Raw genomic sequence first — 24,444 nt, 5'->3', positions numbered from 1 at the left:
GGGCAGATTTGCAGCTACTCCAAGGTGAGAGCCCTGCTCAGAGAGGTGAGCGCTGCACCTCGGGCAGGCGGCTCTTCTCTCTGGTTATTAATTGTTTGCTGTGAACGCCGAATAAACAGACGCTGATTTTTCAGGGGGCTAGCGTAGTCGTAACCCCAGTAGAAAGGAGGAAAAGTACCAGGAGGTTTCCTGTGTGGCAGATGCCTGCAGAAGGAAAACACCCGAAGGCAGCTGCACCCATTGCACACATGGCGCCCCTCACGCCTGCGGTGGCTGTCACCACCATGGCTGTCACCGCAGGAGGGCTGGAAACCCCCAGTGGCTCTGTGTAAGGCAGAGGGTGCAAGGTGGCCCCTGGCCCTGTGCTGCCCAGTGTCCTGTGGGGCTCCTGCCTGGCTCCCACCACTGAGGGAGCAGAGAGGGGCACCCTGGAACAACAGAGGAGGAGCAGTCAACGTATTGATACACATATGTTTGCTTCCTTCACACAAGAGAAGATCTTACGTTATGAAGTCACATCCATGTAATTAGGTAAATGAACTGTTATACAAAATAAAAACCAACCATGTTTGCGACTACAACCCATGAACTGCTGCTGGCTTTCAGATGATAATACAAGTTCATTTGCATCATTTGAAGTGGCAAGAGAAACCTGCAGGCTCCTATATGTGACCACAAAACCACTTCTGCCCTCAGAGGTGGCCATCTGCTGGAGGGTAGAAGGGCCATGCAGGGGGATCTGGACAGGCTGGATCGTTGGGCTGAGGCCAATTGTGTGAGGTTCAACAAGGCCAAGGGCCGGGTCCTGCACTTGGGTCACAACAACCCCAGGCAGCGCTACAGGCTCAGGGAAGAGTGGCTGGAAAGCTGCCTGGTGGAAAAGGGTCTGGGGGGTGTTGGTCAACATCCGGCTGAATATGTGCCAGCAGTGTTGCCCAGGTGGCCAAGAAGGCCAACAGCATCCTGGCTTGTATCGGGAATAGTGTGGCCAGCAGGACCAGAGAAGCAATCATCTCCTTGTACTTGGCACTGGTGAGGCCACAGCTCGAATCCTGTGTTCAGTTTGGGCCCCTCACTTACAAAAAGGACATTGAGGTGCTGGAAAGAGTTCAGAGAAGGGCGACGAAGCCGATGAGGGGCCTGGAGAACAAGACTTATGAGGAGCAGCTGAGGGATCTGGGTCTGTTTAGCCTGGAGAAAAGGAGGCTGAGGGGAGACCTTATCGCTGTCTACAACTACCTGAAAGGAGGTTGTAGCATGAAGGGTGTTGGTCTCTTCTCCCAAGTAGCAAGTGATAGGACAAGAGGAAATGGCCTCAAGTTGCGCCAGGGGAGGTTTAGATTGGATATTAGGAAAAAATTCTTCATGGAAAGGGTTGTCAGGCATTGGAACAGACTGCCCAGGGAAGTGGTGGAGTCACGATCCCTAGAGGTGTTTAGAAGGCATTTAGATGAGGTTCTTAGCGACATGGTTTAGTGCTGGAGTTAGGTTATGCTTGGACTCAATGATCTTGAGGGTCTCTTCCAACCAAAATGATCTGTGATCACCTGCACACAAAGGCTGAAGCTCTTCCTAAGAGCGCAGGGCAAAACCCATGGAGACAAGCAAGCGTTGGTGTGATTTGTGCTGCCACACTGGATTAAGAGCAATTTTTTCCTATCAAAAGCACCTTCCCCAGTCCCAGATCTTCACTAATCCACAGTAAAACATTAACTTCCCCTTTGCCACCATATGCCGGGTCCCACGAGAGGCTGGGCACGAAGCCTGCGGGCAGGCGCCGCCAGCTGCCGGCCCAGTGCAGGTGTGAGTCGGGCATCCAGGTGTGATTTGGGCACCCCGGCTGGACGCCTCACAGCAGCTGTGCAGCACGGCACCAGATACAAGGCTTTTTATTTCAAATTCACATCTGTGAAGAAGGTGATGCAAGGGTGGGAAGTGAGGGTGAGATGCACAAATTTGGTTTAGATATTTTTGCAGGAAAAAAAGAAGCAATACAACAATATCTCAAGCTGCAATGCCTTAAGATATGCCACCGTTCCTAAAAGTCATTCCCCATTTTCCATTTGGTAGAAGAAAAGGACATTTTTTTCTTGAGACTTCCCCTAAAACAGCTCAACACACTTTTTAGGGTAAAGTTCATTAAAAAATAAAGTAGTGGGGAGGGAGCCTTCCCAGAAAGCTTGGCAGGCTAACAGTGTTTCAGAGTGCTGCTAGATTCTGATTTCATGCAGCAAATTAAAGGGAACTCCCTCAAGAAAATTGAACTGCATAGTTAAAAAAAATTCCTACAACCTTTTACCTCATCTAACATTGTTCTGACCACTAAAGTGTCTACCGAGGGACAGCTGTTTCCTCTTCATGAGGAATTCATTAATAAATTTATTCCACAGAAGAAAGTATAGGATTATTTAATTTGCCTTGCCTGATTGCTGTTCCTTCTTTTTTTTCCCCTCTGTTTTTTTTCTTTATTTGGTTAGCTGAAGGAGGTGTCTTTCCTAGCAATATTTATGTCTCTGGATGTCTTTTCCCACTAAGAAACAGCAAAAGCTCCCGGGAGTGCTTTCTTCATGGAAGAGGCAGCAGAAATGCTTACAGATGTAAGAAGCCTACCTTGAGCTGTTTAAAAAAATATAATAAAAAATCATAAATACAGAAAAACATGTAATCAAATAATTGGCCATCTCAGTGGTTACACATTTGTTGTGTTGCAAAAAACTCTGTTTTTCCTCTGGTGAAGCGGGTTTGGTGGGGGGATTGCATTGCAGCTCGTTAACATGGCATTTGTGCAGGATGTAAAGTTCAGCCCGCTGTGCACATTTGGTGGGCCCGTGGCTGAGCGAGGCAGGGGATCTGCTGCCAAAGGACACTGGAAAGGCCAAGGTCTTCCATGCTACCATTGTGCTGTTAAGAACAGCCTTCAGGAACCACAGGCCCTTGAGACCAGGGGAAAGTCTGGAGCAGGAAGACGTAACCTTCGTGAAGGAGGAAGAGGACCAGGTTGGGCAATAAAAGTTCCACCTTTAATACAATAACGTCAGACCCCTTCACCTGGGACTGCAGAATTCAGGTGAGTTTGCTTTCTGGTGTATTAACCAAATGATGGGATTAAGAAGCGACCTGATTTCATTTCCTTTTACTCAACTTCCTAGAACAAGTTCCCATGTAAGAAGGAGGCTTCCTTTTTTTCTAGAACATTGAAATATTTTCTGCAATATTACATGGTGAATTTATAGACTACTCAAAGGGTCCCCGAATCTTTCAAAACACCTGGCAAAATTAAAAAAAAAAAAAAAAGAAAAGAAAAAAAAAGAAAAGAAAAAGGGTTCTACTGCTTTTGAGTTCTTTAAGGCTTAAAAAGTGACAGTGTTCAGCCTGTGGACTGCATGCGGATATTGTTTTACAATGAAATCCTAACAAAAGTTCTCTTTGGCACTCACCTTTAAATACAATTAGGTGTGAAATTCTCCTTATCCAGCCCAGAGCCAGAATTGCCAGCAGTAATGAGGCCAACAATATGACTGAACAGACTGACCGCTGAACAGAACCTATATGCATATATAGGCACTGTGTGTGTGTGTAACGCACACACTGTACACTAACACACTAACAGGGCTATTCCCACCAGCAGTTGGTTTATACCCAGAAGCACAATCATTCTTACTTCCAGCCATGATCGTTACATTAATGCCATGTACAGTAACTGAAACATTATCTTATTGTCCAGATAAATACCTTTCTAGATCCTCCTAATCTTTTAATGCCAGCTGTGCCTTCTGGAGATGACTTGCCCATTTTAACGATGCAAACTTTTTCCAAAGCCTTTCAGATGTAAATTACCGCTCTCTTAAGACTATTGAATGCAAAAAAAAAAAATCCTAATTGTACAGTATATTTTCATGCACCATTTGTACCTGCTGAGGTTCCTCCAGTCTTTTTTATTTTCATATGGAAATTTTACCTGCCTCTACAATGTGTTCTATCACCCGTTCAACCTCCTTTTCATACATTATTTTTTCATTACCTTGCCTGTCTCTGCACTTCATGGGTGCTTTTCCAAAGCCTTATTAAAATTATTGACACAGGCCCCATCTTTCGTCTTGGCTCATTTGGTGGTGTCTGCTCCGAGGAGACAGGGCCGGTCCCTCTCTGACCCAGCTCTTCTCCCATGAGGCTGCGATTTCTGGGCCTCGTGATCCCAGCCCAGCATATGGACCTGGCACAACCTGTAACTGCCTCCATCAAAGGCCAATGCATCCTTAATCACAGGCATAACTTTTTGCAGAAAGTATTCAGTGAAAAATCTCATTTGGAAGTCCCTATCTGAACAGAAAGTATCATTATGAACACATTGAATAGATTTATTAAATTTAAAAGCACACAGAAATTGATAGATTCTTCAGAAACCCGATCATTACTGAGACAAGGCATTTCCTTCTCCATCAGCTTTCTGCAAATGTTTTTCTGTTTATTCAGTAAGTGAAAAATAGGAAACCTTATCCTCAGGTAGATGAGCATCCTATACCCAGCTCTCACCAGGCTGAGAAACAAATCCCTTCTCTTCGATCCTTCAGAACACAAAAAAAGTCAGCAGTTAATATTAATGACCTTTCAAAAGCTTTTAAGGCAAGTTTTCACAAATATAAAACTAAGACATTTGCTTCAACTCTTTAATAGTTTACAAAAACCTTGTGGCTGAATATATTTCCTGCAGTTTCCTTTGCCGTTTGCCATGGGCCCATTTCTGCCCCCTGGGATGGGGGCAGATGGGGGCAGATGCTCATGGCAGCTGGGTCACCCCACTGCCAACTCCGGTCCACCAGGGATGGACACACACCCTTCCCGTAAAGAGTTCCACTCAGCCTGACCCCAGTTTGTTCTCTCATGGAGGAATCACCAACCAGTGCTCACACTCCTGAGAACTTCAGTATCCAGGGCATGACTGTGACCAGCACAAGATTCTTTGGAAGATGCTTGAGTAGGCTCAGCCCATGCAGTTGGTGGTGGTCTTGTAAGAAATGCCCCACCTCTGTGTCTTGCTGCGTTCCTGGTGGCAGGAATGACTTGCTGCAAGGAGTCTGGAGGAGAACTGTGGGTGTTTGGAAGAGTCTGGGCAGAAGTACGTCCTTCCAGAGCTGCATCAGTTTATGCACAGACAACTGCAGCAACACCATCATGCAGAAATGGGAATTAAATGCTTCAGAGTTTGTATTAATTATTCAGCAGCTTCTGTGCAATGAAAGACAAAGGCAAAACTGACGTAAAAGTAGAGAAGACCTTGGACTCATTCCCTGCATGGCCCAGGCAGGGGGAAGGCTGTGGTCCTCGAGCATCGGTAGCCTGGTGCATCATGTCCGGGAGATCCAGCCAGCGCTCTTTGGTGCTTTGCAGGTGTGAATATCTACCACTTCCAGGCAGTCCTGGCAGCGCACAGCACAACACCAGTGGAATTTGCACTCGCATTTGGTCATTCTGCTGACGCGGGAGGTGTCGTAGCCTCTCCCGCAGCACATCACCTCACAGCTGTCCATGCCGCGGGAGGTTTGATTACAAACCCGACCCGCAGTCCCGAGGGACCCTATGAAGGAAACGCAGGAAATGTCAGGAGATGGATTTTGAGGACAGAAAGAACAGGAAAATAGGTACAGGAGACATAATTTGCAATGTATTAGATTCTTCAACATCATATCATCTGGGATTCAATATCAAGCCAGAGGAATGCTTATAATAAGGTAAAATTGCACTAAAACACTCAAATTTATCCTGGCAATCAGCTTTGGAGATGAGGAGTAAAATGGACCAAATACTTAAAAGGCTCTGCCTGATTCTTTTAGTATCATCATGCTTTGTTTCACCTTCCCATAGCACCTCTTTCCAGCAAGCAGATTCCCACCCCCAGGCAGCCACGCAGCCCCACCTGCCCCCAGGACTCTGCGAAACGAGGTGCCCAGGAGGAGCAAATCCTGGTGCTAGGGAGCTCATGGGCTTGTGGGGAGCTCTGGGTGGTCAGGGAAGGGCTGGAAAGAGGAGACAGCTAATTTTGGTGGCTTCAAGGGACATGATGGGCAGAGTAACCGTGCTGCCAGTGGTTAAAGCCTTTGCAGAAGCGAGCACAAAAGCTCCCCAGCCACCTGGCGTCACCGCTGCATCCAACCACAGCCCTCATGTCCTCCAGTTCAAGTGCACCTCTCGTCTCTGTGGAGTAAGCACCAAGGGTTCTTCTCCTCTGTCTCGACAGAGATTAGGAGAAATTAAATGACAGGCTGCTGTGGACAGAAGCAGGGGTAGGGGAACATACCCCACCTCTTCATGTTTTTACAGCCTCCGTGGAATGGCTGAAACACCTCTGTCCTTCTCCACATGCCACAAAGTGGCTCTTTAAGGCATGTCTTAGCCCAAACAGCTACTGTACCACATAGAAGCTGCTGCTCACCTAGTACAAACTTATGTTAGGGTTCAGTTCTGGACCTGTACCACAGCTGTTGACAGATTATTACTATCCATCCAAAAAACTTCATGAATACTCATTGCTTCACTTATTTTCTTATGTATTGCTATTACAAATCAATTTGAGGTATATCCAGGAGATTAACATTGTTCCGACATTTTCCCTAAACCAGATTATGGCTCCATTCTTCTGTTCTTGACCAGAATGGGATTCCCTGAATATTGACTGCCATCACTAAAATAACTGGAAACTTTTTACAAAGTGTATTCATAGGTGTACACCAAACATGAACAATTCCATTCCATCAATATCAAATCGCTGCTCCACATCTGCTGCAGGCAGAGCAGAAGAAGGGCGTTGTGGGGCCGCCTGCCCCCCGGCTCAGGGGGTGCCCACAGCCACCCCGGGAGCTGCTCTCTGGCCCTGGATCGGGGATCCTAAGCCACAAAGATGCTGCTGTGCCAGCCAAGGACAGACCTGAGGAGCCACCCAAGAGGGAAGAGGCAGAGGGAGGAGAAGACACGCTGAATGCAACCAGAGATGGGCTCCTGCACCTGCAGCCAGTCATGTCATCTGAATCCTGAGCAGATGGTCAAGAGCAGGAGGAGGAGAGGTACCACCAGCAATGACCTACATGGGCACACACCACCCCTAGCAAGCCCTCTGCCATGCAGCTCTCCCTGCAAGGCCAGCTGCACTGAGGTAACCTGGACAACAGGCAAAGCAGTGATGGGAAAAATCTTTTCCCAGGTGCTTTTTCCAGGAATCGCCCTGCAGTGGGGGAGAGAGACTTCCAGTGGCTCCTGGCGCCCCTGATCTAGGCAGGGCCAAGGAGTCAGGAGGACACAGAGCTACATGATTCACCTGTGATCCCATAAGAAGCCTGTAGCAGAAAACAAACCAAACCCTTCCAGGCCACCATGTTCTCCTGCATCCGTGATACTGTGCAAACAGCTGGGACATCTGAACATAAGTGTTGGTGCTTGTGTCAGCCCACAGCAATATCCATCACATCCCAGAGTGTGCAAAATACAACTGAATAACCACTTTCGTAGGGGCCTGTCCTGACCTGTCTGCTCAGACAATGAAAAAAGGTACAAAGGCCAAGCTTGCAACTTGTATGATTAATGTTCTGCATCAAGAATTTGGTGTGAATTCCTGCTTACCTCCCTGCATGGGCTCCCCCTCACCTCTCTTGCTCTGTGGGCTTAACCCCGCTGGTAGGGCCCAGCCCCAAAGCCCTGGAGTGCCTGGGCTGCATAAGGCAGCACGCTTGGGACAATAATCTCTAACAGCCTTGTTCTGGGGTAGATTTCAAACCACTTGGTGCATTGCTGTCTGTGTGTGGTTCGTGTGAAATGAGCTGGACACTCAATGGCCTTCGCTGTGCCACCGCCACGTGTTGGCCGGCCAGGCGTCACCCCTCCAGCCGAGGCAAAGCAAAGCTTCTCTCCACCTCGCAAACCTGCGACCTGGAGCAGAGCGGGGCCGTGCCGCCCAGCTGCTGGGGGGGAAGGAAGACCCCACGTCCCCCGCTGCGTGCAGCCAGGCGTGGAGCATCACACCAGGCTGTGATGAGGTGCAGGAGCTGCCCTGCGAAGGTCTGACCACATTCCTCAGCTGAGGCACAGATTAGTTTCCAGCTCCAAAGCTCTCGTTTCCAGATGTTTGGGGAAACCACACAGCAGCCGAGGAGAACCTGAGTGGGATATGCCTGGTGGTTTCAATGGGAGCTTTGTCAGTGCCTCTAAAACCAAGATTATTTCAGTCCCTAACAGACAGTTAAAAGTCAGTATCATCTGACACTGCCCACAATACAACATCAACATTTACTGCGCCACTAGGAAAGGAGAATAAATTATTCACAGAATGTGATGAAAGAGAAAATGGGTTCATATAAAGGCTTAGTTCTGAGCAAAACCAACATTTCTGAAAAGTTCAAACAGCATCTTCAGCATCTCTGGGGCTTCTCTCATGAGAAAGAAAATGAGCAATGGCTGACAGAGAGCAGTCGGGCAAGTCACTGCGCTCCTTGGGGGCACTCACATACCTGGGTGATGAAGACAGCAGAAAACACTAAGCAAAATATATCAGAGTTTTCTGATCTTTGCCTGCTACCTGTAACGCACCTCCTCAGCACTTAAGAGGCAGGAGTATGTTGTAACTTGTAAAAAGTTTTCATGCAACCTCTTTGTTTTCACTTCAAGTTTCAGAATTATTGTGTTGACATACAACATTATACCTGTCAAAACATCCACAGCTTTTAATACTGCCAACTTTACAGCCTGTACATCAAACTCTTTCTTCTTGGTTTGCACAGTTGCTTTCTTAAGCAAACATATGGTAAGTTGAAAAATATTTTTTCCTATTCCAAAAGCACTAAAATGAATTTATTCATTTACAATGTGAGAATTCCCGTTCTATTTGACTTTAACCTTCATTATTTGACTTTAACCTTAAAAAAAAAAAAAAAGAAATCAGTGATATCCCTAACAGCAAGAAAAACAAGAAACTAGTTTCCACACAAGCTGTTGGGGGTGAAGGGAGGAAATATTCACAGAAAAGTAGATCTGAAGCTACTTTTTAAATCAAGAAAGATTCACATGGAACCTACGTAGAACGCGTCAGCACAGCAGGGCTGCAGAGGACAGGCAGCGCACGCTGCGGCAGCCTGGTCTGGAGGGGCTGCGATTCCCCAGGCCAGCAACGAAGAGACGGCAACATGCTGATAAAAACAGCTTATCCAGATTCCATTCAAAGCAAATGTGTGTCTCGCTCTAATTTCCGCGGCCACTGGCAGCTGTCATAACCTCGCAGCTCTCCAAGGCCCTGCGGTTGATCGCACTGTTTCCCTGCCAGCTGGTGCTCGGGGGAGGGCTGCCCCAAGGGAGTCCATCGCAGGCTCCACCATCAGCTTGCACGGGGCTGGAACTGCACCCCGCATGTCTGCAACACGTAAATTGGGAGATACAGGCCAAGAAGTTGCACAGGGACTGCCTGTATGCGGCTAACCTCAGTGAGAAGTTTTTGACACAGCTTAGAATTGCTTTCCCTCTATGGGTTACATGCCCCAAGTACTAACACATCTTGCCCAACACCAACACTTTGCAGGCTATACTTCAGTTTCACATTTTTCTTTCACTCTGGACTTGGCCTCAGCCATCTCAAAAATGCAGCAAATGGCTTACATGAGGCAGCAAGGGAAATAAATTAACACAAAAATAATCCTGTGAGGGACCCGAAGAAGTTTGCCCTAGGCACGTGGCCTGTCACCCAACGCACAGCTCTATGGGGCTGCCCATAGCACATGCATTTCTGCAGTGGTTTCCACCAGGACACCAGGTGTGAAGGGTCCTCAGACACAGCCACAGCACCCTGCGTGCCTGTTGGGGACACAAGAGATGGCCACCGCAATCCAGGTGTGCAACCCACACCCTACACACAGGCAGAGGCTGGCTTTGACAGCACCCAAACCAGGACCATGTGAATGTTAGAAGAAACCTATGGATGACTCGAAGCACACGGCGCAGGGGATTGCAGCAGGTCCTGAGGGACTGCTGCAGCAGCCTGAGACCATCCGTACGTAGACACAACCTGCCCCTTTGCTCCGCCACCGCCTTCATGCAGCTGAAGCCTCTTTGCTACCAGAACACTTGCAAACAGTCAACACGTGCTCACCAACACCATCCTGATGCTCATCCACCACCTGCATTTTGATGTCTACGCGTGGGGACACCACCCCTCTGCTCCATATGCACCACCTCAACTTGCACAGCTGAGCTCAGCTTGCTCTGCACGCTTTGGCGGGGGTATCCTTGCAGGAAGAGGCTTCACTCAAGCACTGCCTAAGTTTTTTGCTTGCTCTGTACAAATTAATTTTTAATAAACCTGTTCTAAAATATTTTCTTTTGCAGGAAGCCATTTCACTGCTTTAATAGCCTCTATGAAGAACAGCCTGTAAGGAAGGGTGGGCCAGTGATTGGTGATGTCCACACTACGGCTGCTCCTGGGTTTGTTCCTAAAACAGTCACTGCTTGCCCACTGGTACATTCAAAACATGAACAACTTGTGGCAGCTTTCAGTCAACCTATCCTGCATGGATGGTCAAACAGCAATCTTTTAAAACTTAAAATGCTTCTAACAGAAGCTTATAAGCAGACAAGCAAGAGGGTTTTTTTAGAGCATTTGAGAGGTGAGGTTACGCGCTCAGGGTAAGATATCATAGTGATAGCAGGACTGACACTTGTACAGCCGTCGCTTTAGTTCCCTTCAGGACTTTATCATTTCTAACAGGTCTCTCCCTGTATAGTCTTGCTATGCTTGTATTGGTTTGGGGAGCTGGAAATTTCTGATAATAAAAGGGAAGACCATGCAAAGTGTGGCAAAATTTGTAATTTCATTACAAGATTTTCAAAAGCCCTCTGGGATCCTACCTCTGTTTCTATCAAATTGTGAGTGCAAAGCTGTGAGTGAAAATTATCTCTGCATCCATGTGAGCAGAGTTAAGTGAATTCTGAACACTTCCGAAAAATCTTCTTTTGGTCCTCTTCTAGAAGTCATGAAATCTTAGTGCTAGACAAGAGGTGGTTGGGTTATTACATCCTCTTGCTATTGAGTTGCTATTAGTGGTTTCCACATATTATATCTCTCCCGAAAGCAATGACTCCTCTTTTCCTTCTAGGGAAAACAAACAAACAAACAAACAAACACCAATACATTTTTCATGTTGTATGGGTGATCCATGGATGTATGTCCAGCTGCCTCTCCCAGACAGACTGCCAGGCCCAGTGGGGTGTACTCAGCCCCAGCACCCTGTGGCGGCTGCCCACCACCAGAGAGAAGAGCCAGTGCTAGACACTCTGATTGCAGAAGATGAGGTATGTGTTTTTTGGATAGGCTGCTGATGCAACCCCTGATAACCTTTAATTTACTGGTTCATATGTGTAAGCACACCCAAGCCACAGAGGACACTGGCTTGGTCGTTTTACAGCTTGTGAAACTGTCTCTGGTTGTCATGACACTCCATAAGATTTGCTTTGGGCGTCCTTTGTTCCGTCCCAATACTAACAAACCTCCAGATATGCCTTTTTTTCTTTTTTTTTTTTCCCCTGAAGAACTAAATTGCTTGAATTCCCTGGAGAATGAAAGGCAGAACTGTATTCAAGGACATACTAAAGAGCTGTGGTATTAATACAATATTTAGCTGACACCAAGATGCTCCCCATCTATTTCCAAACTCAGACTTCCATAATCTCATTTCATTTCCAGTCATTTAACAGGGCTGACACTCTAGAGTGCCCAACAGGGCAAACCAAAGGTAATGAAGAAAAACTGCTGCTCAGCTGCTGAAATTACCACTCTCAAAGCCAGATCGTTTTTTGCTCATCTGATTCTTTCTTTGCTCCACAGGAGCAGCAGGGCATCCTGCATCCCGTTAAAGGTTTCCTGCAGCTTGCCAAAACTGTGCTCTTCCAAACAGCCACATTCTCTGAATTCTGGGCAGTAAAGAAACACCACCTCATCTGCAGCCTTATCTTGAGCTGAGCCAAAGCGCATGTCAGACTCTGTCATCTCTGGGCCGGCTTGACAGCATCAGGCAAGCGAGCGCAATACACTGTGGTGAAAAATGCCCACCCTCCTCCATGATAACAAGACTGACAGATGAGATCAGGCTTGGTAGAAAGATATTATTAAATGGCTTTCTGACATAGAAGTGGGTAGTGTATGGACCCTCTTTTTGAGGGGAAAGAAGTCATGGGGTTTACAATGAACAAGGCAACCTCAAGAAATAAAGTTTTGAATAAATCCTAGTCTGCAAGTCAGTCTCTGCACAATGCCACAATACCCCCATTTATTCATTTGGATTAACGTATTACACTTTACAGTGCCGTTCAGTATTCAAGGAACAAGATGTGCTTGTGCAGGTCACAAGCATCACCTGCAAGAGCCATAAATAATTAAAATGACCATGACTACTCAACTAACCAGAAACACTATACAATATAAGCATCCCGGATGAAATTCTGGGTTCAGTGAAGTCAATAGTACATGACCAGGACTTCACATATTGTTCTTATTTAAGTACAGTTGTTTTGCAATGCTTATTCCACATAAACTTGGATTGTAAATATGCAGTGTTGCCAAAAAGAGTTGAGCTGTATTTCCATCCAGATACTCACAGATATGTCATACCGGCTGAGATCTGGTATGTTATATAACCTATTAATTAGTTCCACAACATCTCTCATACATTACTCAGTCTGGCTCTCTTTTCCCAATTTCTGGTTTTCTAGTTGCTAGTTTTTAATTGCCACATCAGGAAATACTATACACAGGTCAAGGGCTGTTAGCAGAATTCCTGGTGCTTGGCAATGCCTTGAATCCTATAACATGGTTAAGTGTGTCTCTATTGAAATCTCTGAAAGCAGAAAAAATCAGTGTTAATAGCAGCCCTGAAACTTTACCTCTTCCCACTGGGGCTGGCACAACTCTTCAGAAAACATGATGGTTATCAAAGACTGAGCCAACACTGTTTCATAAAGAGGAGTAAATAGCAGTGTCACTCGACACAGTGTGCTGTGCCCCACTGACCTCTCTTCTTCCCTCTACCTGCACGTTCTCCAGCTGCCTTGCACCATGTTCCCAACAGCTGCATTGACTGGTACAACTGTGCTTTGCACCAAGCTGCCGTACCTCCTACCTTACCAACAGGGAGAGGTGTGTCTACAACTAGGGGGTCCACAGTCGACAGTGAGCTGCAGGGAACATGTGGATAAAAGAAGACACCAGTCTCTTGGGAGCCTGCAGCAGCAGCATGACAGTATGGAAGAGAAGCAATGCAACTGGAGGTTGTGTCATAGGGACATCATGGGACTTGGGGCTGCTGTAGTTACATCTGGCAGCCCTGGAGTGAGCTGTGTGATACAAATGTGTATATGGCTGTGTACAGTATGGACCTGCCTCCAGAGCACAGCTCAAACTCGTCCTAAAGGCAGCTTTTGCCTTGCAGCATCTCCAGGACCCCATATCATCTGGAAGAAACTGCTGAATTGTATTAGAACAACTGGCTGTCACACACCTAGGGACATCAAAGAGGGACACACACCTAGGGACATACTTGTACAGAGTTGTCCTTCCAAGACATCTTTCTGCCTGTTTCCTGCTGGTTGCATGCATGGATTTATATATATATAGATACACACACACACTCAATGATAATTTTTGACCTTCAAAGTACAAGTGTCTGAAATAAAACCATTCACATGTAATGACAGAGGCTTACCTACATCCCTGTCCCTGATACAGTAGTCTGGAGAGCTTTCAAAGTACACCAGGTCATTCTTAGTTGGCTTCTTAAATCTCTTATTAGCCACAGTGAAACCCGTGCCATCTTGATTCATGACCACCTGAATCGCTCCATTGTATTTCTTCCACAGATAATCTCCTGTTTTCCTAAAGTCTGCCATGGCCAGCCAACAGGTCCTTAGAGTGCATGATCCACTCACACCATGACATTTGCACTCCTGTTTCAAAAACCGCTTCACGGCCTGTTTAGAAAGGCAGCAAAATATACACAGATAAAACAAACTGTAATTTGCGCTTCTCAGCCCTTTTCCATTTACCGTTCAATGCCAGGCATGCAATGGGTCTCCAAATCACGGTCTGTAGTGACACCCGCTGGTAGCATCAAGTCATCCCTACGTGGCTGGTCTGCTCTGGTTGCTTGACTCAACCCCACACACAGTCTTTCGGCTGGTGGGCTCACCTCTCCTGCTCCTGCCAGTCATCTGAGGATGGAGATGGTTCTTAATGCCAGCACACAGACTGGACAGGAGGAAATGATCTGGGGAAAGGACAGGGTCACTCAGCCCCTTGGCAGGCGAAGGTACCCTCTTTCCCCATCGTTCCAGCTGGAGCATCGCTACGCTGACCCTCTCTAGCTCACCTTCATCAGTTGCCCTTTGCCCTGAATAGCGTTTCAAATATTGCCTAGAAATGTACAGACATTTCACATTTAAATGCTTTTGCAGAGACTGTGCAAAGCATCATATCTGGGCTAGGTATCTGCTCTACGCAAAATTTAAAATATGGCATTTTTAAAATTCTTATGAACCCTTTAACAAATATTTTAGAACAAGTCCTCCATTAGCTTCCACTGGAGAGGTCACCTTCATCATTAATTTAATGTCTGGATCACATTAAAGCCATTTCAGCTTCATCTCAGACATTTAAGTTATCAGTGTGATGGTGCAGAACAATAGATGGGTTCATATACAATAAATAATTCATTCCTAATTCTGAAGATATGGATATTTGATCTATAAATATTATGCCTTAAGGGTTCATGAAATACGAACATTTTAGAGTTTGTACAAGAGGAACAGCATCATAGGAGGAAAGTTAGAGAGAGGAAAGCTCTGTGATTAGGAGTGAGACTGATGTAGAGTGGGGAGGCATTTTTCAGTCCAGCACTTAGTAATGTGTTATAAAACCAAAGTACTTCTAGTTTTCTTTCTTTCCAGCTTGTAGATGATTTGACTACCTCCAAGAAGTCACTGACATTCCCACAGCCCCACTTCATTGCCAATGGTACCATCACAAAAGTGGGATTTCTGCTCAGAAAGGGATTTAAGCGGATGCTCGGTTTTACTTATCTGAGTAGAAATAACTTCAACTACTTGCTGGATTGAGGTGTGGAATAGCAGAAGCAGCACATAGGGATGTGGGACTTCTTTGGGGTTTTTTTGTCGGTGATGTTCCTATACTGATACACAGCATATTATTTTCTATGATTCATGTGGGATTATTACAAATATATATTCAATGTATTTACAAATTAGTAAAATCTTAATAGTCTAGTTTTAAAAGAAACCTATCAACAGAGGCCTCCTCTTTTGGGGATGGGAAAAAGCCAAGGGCACAACTGGTCTTACCCAGATTCAAATGCCAGGCTTGTGGGATCCCTGCAAAACGAACCTACACTATTGCAGGTCCTAAATCATATGAGAATGTGTTGATTATTTTAGTCTAATACATTTATCAAAGTCTGTTTATCTTTTTTTCTAAAAACAAACACACAGACTACCTGCTTACTAATACTGTCTTATTATTTGGTGTATATATATATTTTTAGATCTACTAAGATACTCGACTATTTCAGAAAGTAGTTCCCAGCACGGATCTAATTCACCCCCATAAAGTCTTTACTGATGTTGTAGGCTGCAGTCTCTTTTGGTCAGTAACATAAATACAGCCATAGTATTGCATATGCCTATCACTGATCTGAATAGTCTCATCTGTCTATATTACATATTAATTATACCTGCTGGTAATAAACAGGTGGAGGTAAGACATTGAAGGAGAAATATTTTTCAGAAAACATAATTTCCTTGTAGAACAATTAATTACAATTGGATCTTCTAGTAAAGGCTAGTTAATATAGAACAATTTTACAGTTTATAGCGGGAACTTTTTAATACAAAAAGATCAGAACATGAAAAATTTACTTCCTACTGAATATATATTAAGGGAAACCAAAGACAAGAAACAAGTCTCTAAGATTCATTTTAGAAGTGCTTGGTCTAGCAGTATAAAATATTTTTCTGTATTGTTTCAGATGTCATGGATGCACTGAATTTTGAATACATTTTGAATAATGGACAATATGCTTTCTTTCTCCAATGCTATTTTGAAGTTGCTCTTTAATAGTCAAGCCTGTTCTTCAGTGTGGTCTTCAGCCTCCCTTAGGAATTTCTACTCTTTATTAACAGAAAGTAAAACTCCTCCATATATAAGGATTAGGCTCAAAGTAAAATCTCCATCCAAACTGATCCTGCAATGACTTGGGCTTGTGCTTAAGCTCCCCTACAAGGAACCACAAAACTGGCTCAGATGTGAGCACTGTTCAGCAGTTGTACTTGGTCTCTTTGGAGATCTCTGCCACACTGAACCTCCAAGGGAGACAGAAAAAGCATCTCAGGCTCCCACTCACCCCGTGCTTCTTCCTAACTGCTGAGATGGACCAGCGAGAGCCGACCATTCCCTGCCCCAGACCCAGGAGGGCTCACTGGGAGCATCCCCGGGCAGCTGTTGGAGGGACACCCACCTTCCTTCCAGCTCTGTTGTTGTGAAGGTTCATCAGCGCTCTCGCATCTTTTCCTTTGCGTTCTTTGGCATCCACAAAGGCTCTGGCAAATTTAATGCCATAGTCGATGTTATCGCTGCAGCCGCCCCAGTCGAAGTGGCCCTTGCTGTCCCTGGCAGAGCCTTTCTTCTTGGGATCACAGGAGCAGGATTTCAGCTCCCCTTGGCTACATGCCCTGGTGATGGCAAAAACAACCCCAGCAGAGGAGATGGCATGTACAAAAGCAGATTCTCGACTACCTGAAACAATAAAAGAAGTCACTTTAAAAATCATTGGGGTAGTTAGAGTGGTTATCCTAACTCCAGCCATCTAGCCTGGACTTTTTTGCTGAGCAAAAGATAAAACTGGGCTGAAATCACACATTCCCTGGAGCCAGAATTAGTCATGGCTTAAACTTGGACCCCTCCCTGGTAAAAGCTCATCAATATAGTGTTAGAGTTGGAAAACATTAAATGTGTGCTTCTGATATTGATTAATATACTTTCATGGGTCAGTTGTTTTGTACAGATACGCGAATAGGACAGCTGGTATTTCTATCGTGTTTCATCGATTTAGGAAAACATATGAAGTGCTATCTCAGGGACAGGTTTAAGAAATTATTACATAGGGACACTGGAACAACATGCACATTGCAAAATACTGCAAATAGCTCTAGAAATGAGCTTTTCCTCTTCTGAAGCACCCAGAATAAACTTCCCTGCTTAAAAGGCAGGAGGGAGAAATCTTGGGTGTTATTTTCGGAAAAATAAGTTAAATTTCAGTTTTCTGCCTAGAACCAAGCCCAGTAACTGTAATTCACACAAACAAGTTCCATTAAATCAATGGCACTGCTTGTGTCATGCTTGAGGCAGGGTTTGGCCTGGCAGCTGTGACTTCCACACACCAGCTGTGCAGGCAGTTTTCCCTTCTCTTAACGAGGACACTTTATTATAGCAAATATTATCTGCATTTCTAGGCTATGCCTACTCTTAGGCTGTCAGGTACATACTTCAGTGTAATAATTGCTGAAGTTTATTTTAAGATGTATTTTACAATACAGAGCTACTTTATATTGAAACAATCTATTTGCGGTAATGGGATATTTTAATATTTTAAAATATTTTTAGCATGTAAAGAGTGAGAAGTAAGTAGAATTTTGTGCAGTACCTCAGACCACTAGTAGTGCAAGACCCCTGTTGGGAGTGCTTGTAAACCTTAAGTACTGTTGACACAGTAAAGTAGGACCCCAAAGAGGGAATGTTATCTGTGATTTTATTGCAGGGGCATCATTACACTATATAACTTATTATTTAGTGCTTATATTCCAGTATCATCTATATATTTGAAATGTGAAGGGCCCCAGACTTGCATGTGCTGCACAAACATTTGGCAAATGGCAACTAGAAGTTTGCAAAAGAACCAGGCAAACCCTGTCTTCCCCACACTGCCTTCAAAATCATGTAGGAGAGACCGTGACTTGTTACAAATCATGCTCTTCTGCAGACTTCGTTTCTGAGAAGACGTATCCAGAAACATCAATAATTTTACAAATTAAATGTTACAAATTAAAAAGAAACACTTGATGTTGTTGGAAGAGAAATGTTTCATTTTCATCTACTAAATTAATCGAAAATGTTTCATTTCAAAGTGGAGCACTATCAAGCTACATTTCCCATCATAATCACTGCCGATCAGGCTCAGCACAGAGCTCAGAAGCCTGACGCCTTAATTCTCTCCCATGAGCAAACAGTGAAAACCTCACTTCTGGAAAAACTGCATTTTTTAAAAAATTTTTCTATGAAATAGCATCCTCAGAATTAGGCCATGTTCTGCCAGACGTGTTTTCCTGAGTGTCAGACAAACCTCAGTGAAAACTTCAGCTGATGGGTGACGTTGCCAATTACTCACAAATAATTGCTCAGTGAACATGAAGCCGGTTACAGGAACCAACCACTTACCAGCAGCGCAGCCTGGCACCAAATGATGCTCCATGTATGAAATCCCACTGCTCGGGTCAGCGTGCCCAGTGTCTCCCATCCTCCCCCCCATCCCCACCAGTGGGATGATGGCCCCAGGGTACTGCCCTCCTCCTCCTCTCCCTGCAGTGCCACGCTGCTCACAGCCTGGAGAGGCTGTCTTGAACGATGCCGGGGACATCTCAGGGACACAAATGCCAGGGCAGGGCCAGCCCCACCAGCTGTGTGCCCAGATGTGGCATTTGGTGAAAAGAGCTGCAGTTTAGAAAAACCTCAGCACATTTATCACTTGAATAGGGACATCCTGGCACATGAAGAGATCTCAGCCCTCTCTTTGAGCCAAAAGGACCATATGAGCTGTCTGAAGACTCACTGGATGCCTTAGTTCAACATTTGGATGGCGACAACACCCCGTCTAACCATCCTCCACCCATGGTGAAAAGCACATTGTAGTCCTCAGCTTCTTGGGGTCTGCACAAGCCTGGCTCACCACTATCAGATGTTTTCCCAGTTATGTCTCCCCTGAAGCCTGACCTAAGGGACCGGCTGGCACACCCCCTGCAGAGTCTGAGGGCCTGAAGGGCACAGAGCCCACATCTCACTCCATACCTCGTGGCAGTACAGCCCTGGTGGGACTGCGCCCTGCTGCTGCGCTTCCCCAGGGAAAAACTCCCAGTGGGAACTGGCCTGTGGAAGAGGTTCTCCTTCTCTGGAGACATTCAAAACCCGCCTGGACGCCTTCCTGTGTAACCTCACCTAAGTTTTCCTGCTCTGGCAGGGGGATTGGACTAGATGATCTTTCGAGGTCCCTTCCAATCCCTAACATTCTGTGATTCTGTGATTCTGTGATTCTCATCTGCCATCCCAATGGGCAGTTTGGTCACAGAATCACAGAATCACAGAATGTTAGGGATTGGAAGGGACCTCAAAAGATCATCTGGTCCAGTCTCCCTGCCAGAGCAGGAACACCCAGATGAGGCTACACAGGAAGGCGCCCAGGCGGGTTTTGAATGTCTCCAGAGAAGGAGACTCCACAACCCCCCTGGGCAGCCTGTTCCAGTGTTCCATCACCCTCACTGAGAAGAAGTTTCTTCTCAAATTTAAGTGGAACCTCTTGTGTTCCAGATTGAACCCATTAGCCCCTGTCTTACTGTTGGTTGTCACCGAGAAGAGCCTGGCTCCATCCTCGTGACACCCACCCTTTACATATTTATAAACATTAATGAGGTCACCCCTCAGTCTCCTCTTCTCCAAGCTAAAGAGACCCAGCTCCCTCAGCCTTTCCTCGTAAGGGAAATTCTCCACTCCCTTAATCATCTTTGTTGCCCTGCACTGGACTCTCTCCAGCAGTTCCCTGTCCTTCTTGAACTGAGGGGCCCAGAACTGGACAGAATATTCCAGATGAGGTCTCACTAGGGCAGAGTAGAGGGGAAGGAGAACCTCTCTCGACCTACTAACCACCCCCTTTCTAATACACCCCAGGATGCCATTGGCCTTCTTGGCCACAAGGGCACAGTGCTGGCTCATGGTCATCCTGCTGTCCACCAGGACCCCCAGGTCCCTTTCCCCTACACTGCTCTCTAATAGGTCATTCCCCAACCTGTACTGGAACCTGGGGTTGTTCCTGCCCAGATGTAAGACTCTGCACTTACCCTTGTTATATTTCATTAAATTTTTCCCTGCCCAGCTCTCTAGCCTGTCCAGATCTCGCTGGACGGCAGCACAGCCTTGTGGCGTGTCAGCCATTCCTCCCAGCTTGGTGTCACCAGCAAACTTGCTGATAGTACACTCAATTCCCTCATCCAAGTTGTTGATGAATATATTGAATAATACTGGCCCCAGAACTGACCCTTGAGGCACTCCACTAGATACAGGCCTCCAACCAGACTCCGCCCCATTGACCACGACTCTCTGGCTTCTCTCCTTCAGCCAGTTCACAGTCCACCTCACTACCCGATCATCCAGTCCACATTTCCTCAGTTTAGCTGTGAGGATGCTGTGGGAGACTGTGTCAAATGCTTTGCTGAAGTCAAGGTAGACCACATCCACTCAAGGTAGACCACATCCACACATCACAGGCTGCCCCTTTCAGCCCCCACCCCGAGCACCGGTCTCCCTGGGCAGGACGGGCAGTGCTGGAAGCCCTCTGCCCAACTGCTGCATCCTGCCTCCTCAATTTCTCTGTAGCCCTTAATTTGGGGTTCCATTACACAACGAAAAATTGAGAAGTTGGGAACTGCAGGGCCAGCCTCTAATGTGCCAACCCTCCCTTTCTGCACTTTGCCCATGTCTTTCTGCTCTGATACAGGTTTTGAAGCAAAGCAGCAGTTCTCATTATTGTACGTGCTGTTCTGCCAACTGTGAGACTCTGTGATAATTTTGCATTTCCTCTTTCTTTCCTCCTGAAACATAAAAGGAAGCTTCACCGCTGTTAGGATCAAAGGTAACAGAAGAGCCACCACTTGCAGTTGCTCTCCCGGTATTACCGACCACACCTCAGCGCTGATGGTCCCTAAAACCCCTTTTACCCTCACACTGACCCCCTAGAACCCCCGTTAGCTTCAGCTCGAAGGCGCTGGGGAAGCGGCACCGCGGCTGGAGCTGCGCGGGGGCGCGGGGGCTGCGCGCCCCACCCGAGCTCGCGGGAAGGCACCTCCCACGCCCCGCCACGCCCCGCCGCGCCCCGCGGGACTCACTGCGCAGCAGGACGCGGCCGAGCAGGCGCTGCCCCCGCTCCAGGGCGTTGCAGTCCCAGCGGTGCCGGCGGAACTGGTGCTGGCACTCGGCCGTCCAGGCGGCCACGCCGCGGCCGATGGAGAGCATGGCCTCGGGGTGCCGGCGGCAGAGCTGCCGCTGTCGGCTCACCAGGCCCGGCACGTTGTCGCACATCACCCGCGACGAGCCCACGGCCCCCATGTACCTGCGGGAGAAAAAGGGCAGGGCAGCGCCGGGGGCCCGCGGAACCCCCCGGCCACCGGCCCCAGGGGTAATAGGGGATCCTCGGCCCCCCGTCTGCGGGCGGGAGCCTTCGTCTGGCGGATCCAGAGCTGCAGCTGCCTCTGCCCTTTTGGCGGACATCTTTTAAAATTAGTAGCCGATGCTCTGTTTTCTAATAACGTGAAGCGTTTAGGAGAACCCTACATCCCAGTATTACAGCTCCGTGCTTTAAAAAAAAAAAAAAAAAATTAAAACCTTGACAAAACTTAAATTACATCATCATCTGTGTCCAGATGGTCTCTATTAGTCCTGCAATGTTTCAAAAGGTACCTCTTATAAAACCCAAACTACTATAGGTGTCTTCTGAAGGGATCAAACAGAAGAAAAAGTCCTTTTCTTGTATTTTCATTACTTTATACGATCATAAAATCGCTAAAGCCGTGACTTCCAAAAAAAAATTAAGTTGCAGTTAAAAGAGACCATGACAAAAATCCATTTCAATAAATAACGTTTATAGGGGCATGGACACAGATAGTAATTTTATTGAAATATGGTCAGTCTGATAAATCAGGCTTTGGTGCCGCGTCAGCCCGTGTCGAGGTTAAATGCGTTCCCCAGGTTTATAGGAAGAGGTTTAACTCCTCTTCTACGCCAAGACTGTTCAGCCTGGGCTTGGTTGGAGTCCCGAGTTCGAGGGGCAGGTTTCTGTTTCTATTCTAACCTGTTACACGGACCCTTGTTTTGCAGCTCGCTTGGACGTCCCGCAAAGAGCTCACATATCGTTTGAAGTAGGGTCCTGCGCTGCCCGCAGGGCTTTCGACCCTTTGCACTTGCAGTCTGCAATTCAGCGAGGAGAAACTTCGAAGGAGGCAGGGGACAGGGAGGGCGAGGAAGGAGTGTGTGTGGGGAAAAGACTAATAACAAAAAATCCCTGCTGTAGCCAATTCGCAGAGCCGGCGGGGCGCGAAGGGCTGGCTGCCAGCCCCAGCGCTTCACCCGCGCCCCCCGGGCGTGTTCTGGGGGTCCGCCCTCCTCCCGCTGCCTCCGCCGGCCTCGGGGCCGGGAGGTGCCCGCTGCCCCCCCGGGCCCTGCTGGAGAGGGTCCCCCCGCTGCCCCCAGCCCTGCCGAAAGCCCCGCTCAACCCTCGCAGCTGCTCTGTGCTTGTGCGAAGCAGGAGGCTGGGGAACAGGGACGGGGTGTGGAAGGGGGTGCCGAGAGCGTCTAATCCCGCTTGCTTTCAAGGCTGGGCTTTCTGGCCCGGAGCAGCTGGCAGCAGAGAGCTCCGCTTGTGCGAGCCTGCGAGGGAGAGGCTTCCTCCCCCCCTAATTTACAATTAATCCGACCCCACCTTCCCCAAGAGCAAATAAAAATTCCTGGAATTGCACAACTTACCACCATGAGGAGGTGACTTGTGGGGTCGCCCAGACCAAGACCAGGGGAAGAGACCACCAGATCCCAGAGAGAAAGTTCATGTTAGAAACGTTTCGGTCCACATCAGGTCAGTCGCGGGGGACAGAAGAAATCCCATGGAATAAAAATGACCGGCAGGAGCAAACGCACCTTGAGGCTTCTTTTTTCCGTGGGTCAAGCGCCCTCGCATCCCCACGCACGGCCGCAGGGTTTATTGATCCTCTCCCGGGGTACAGGGGATGCCGATCGGTGCATCGCTCCGCATTCCTCTCGATTCACCCCGCACCAAATCCTTCAGGACAAGGAGCTCAGCCCCGATCCCATCCTTCATCTTTGCCCTGATCCAGCTCTTCCCTGCAGTCACAGCAAAACTGAGGGGCTAGTGTGGGCTGCTCACAGACTGGGTGGGTTCTGCATTGGGTTGTTTTTTCTTTCCTCTGAAACTCTGATGGATGAAATGATGTCAAGAGACACTGGGGGAAGAGGAGGAGGTAACACCTCTGATTAGGCAAGGAATCCCGAGGAGCCAGTCGCTTTCCAATAACCCTACAAGCAGGCAGGCAGTTCAAACACTCCAGCAGATGCTACGCGACCTGCTGCGGGGCCTCCAGCGGCGACCACCCCGGCTATTAAAGACCAGCAGCACTTGGCACCTCTCAGGGTTTGACACGACGCCGCTTTATCACTCCTTACGCGCACCCTCAAACAGCACAGAACCAAACCGCGACTTGGTGCTGAGAGAAGCAGCAGAAAACGAGACCAGCCCCAGTGCAGGGGTGCGACACCGCCCGGCCGCCTCCCCGCGCCCCCGGGCACGGCGTACGCGCATCCGTGCGGCGGCTCCGCGGGCACCAGCGCCGGGTCGGCTCTGCCCCCAGCTCCCGCGGGCACCGCCAGGACCCCCGGCCGGTGGGCTCCGGGGCGGGGGTCGCGCTACGCGCCCCATCGCGGAGCATAAAGCCCGGGCCGGGGGGAGCTCCTGCCGCCGCACCGCCTCCCCGTGTCGAGCGGCGACGCGGCGGCCCCTGCCCGGGGCAGCGCGGGGAGGCGGCCGGGAGCGGCGGGCCGGGCCGGGGAGCAGGGAGATGCCTCCGGGGCTGCGGATACCGCCGGGGGCGGCTGTAGCGCCCGTCCCGCCACCGCCGCCCGAGGGAGCGGCTCCTTCCCGATCGCGACTGGCAGAAGCGGCGGCAGCTGCCCTGCCCGCGGCTTGCGGGCCAGGCCTCGGCCTCGACCCCCGCCCAGCCCCGATGCCCTGCCCTTGTACCCACGCGTGGGGAAAACACGCCCTCTCGCTGCTAAAAGCACGGGTGAAGCGCTGGGCTGCCTGTCCGGCAGCGGCGGGTCAGGCCTCACACCATCGCCCCTCATTCCCCTCCACTCCTTGCGTGTTCTCAATGCATTCTTTCTCCTTCACCTGTGCAGCACTTGCTCCTCTCATCTTGCCCCTACGTTAAGCCAGCTCTTCCCGGCACAGGTCTCCTCTCTCCCCGCAACGAGAACGTCTCCACCTTGAGAACCCACTGAAGAACCTTTCTGCTCTTCAACTCCCC

The 24,444-nt window shown here is 48.1% G+C and overlaps 1 protein-coding gene across 1 annotated transcript; it reads right to left on the bottom strand.

Annotated features, from left to right (window-relative positions):
* Positions 1 to 4,432: 4,432 nt before the first annotated feature.
* On the bottom strand, positions 4,433 to 23,248 carry WNT2 (Wnt family member 2). The gene is made up of 5 exons (XM_065630841.1): positions 22,874 to 23,248; positions 21,241 to 21,464; positions 16,551 to 16,828; positions 13,728 to 13,992; positions 4,433 to 5,575 (listed from the first exon to the last, which is right to left on the bottom strand). Exons 1-5 carry the CDS (start codon positions 22,951 to 22,953, stop codon positions 5,346 to 5,348), a joined length of 1,077 nt encoding a protein of 358 aa, XP_065486913.1. The 5' UTR covers positions 22,954 to 23,248; the 3' UTR covers positions 4,433 to 5,345.
* Between the last annotated feature and the right edge of the window lie 1,196 nt (positions 23,249 to 24,444).

Source organism: Caloenas nicobarica, chromosome 1 (assembly GCF_036013445.1).
Source record: "Caloenas nicobarica isolate bCalNic1 chromosome 1, bCalNic1.hap1, whole genome shotgun sequence".
Classification (NCBI taxonomy): domain Eukaryota; kingdom Metazoa; phylum Chordata; class Aves; order Columbiformes; family Columbidae; genus Caloenas; species Caloenas nicobarica.
Note: the sequence above shows the minus strand (reverse complement) of the source record. Positions and strands in the feature narration are given on the sequence as shown.

Bases quoted from the DNA above. Each gene is read 5' to 3' on its own strand.
- WNT2 (XM_065630841.1), bottom strand. From the start codon at position 22,953: ATGAACTTTCTCTCTGGGATCTGGTGGTCTCTTCCCCTGGTCTTGGTC. The intron at 13,993-16,550 runs GTGGGTGTCCCT...CTTTCTAAACAG, and splicing joins ACAACAGAGCTGGAAGGAAG to GCCGTGAAGCGGTTTTTGAA. The intron at 5,576-13,727 runs GTAAGCCTCTGT...TTTCCTTCATAG, and splicing joins TATCAGGGACAGGGATGTAG to GGTCCCTCGGGACTGCGGGT.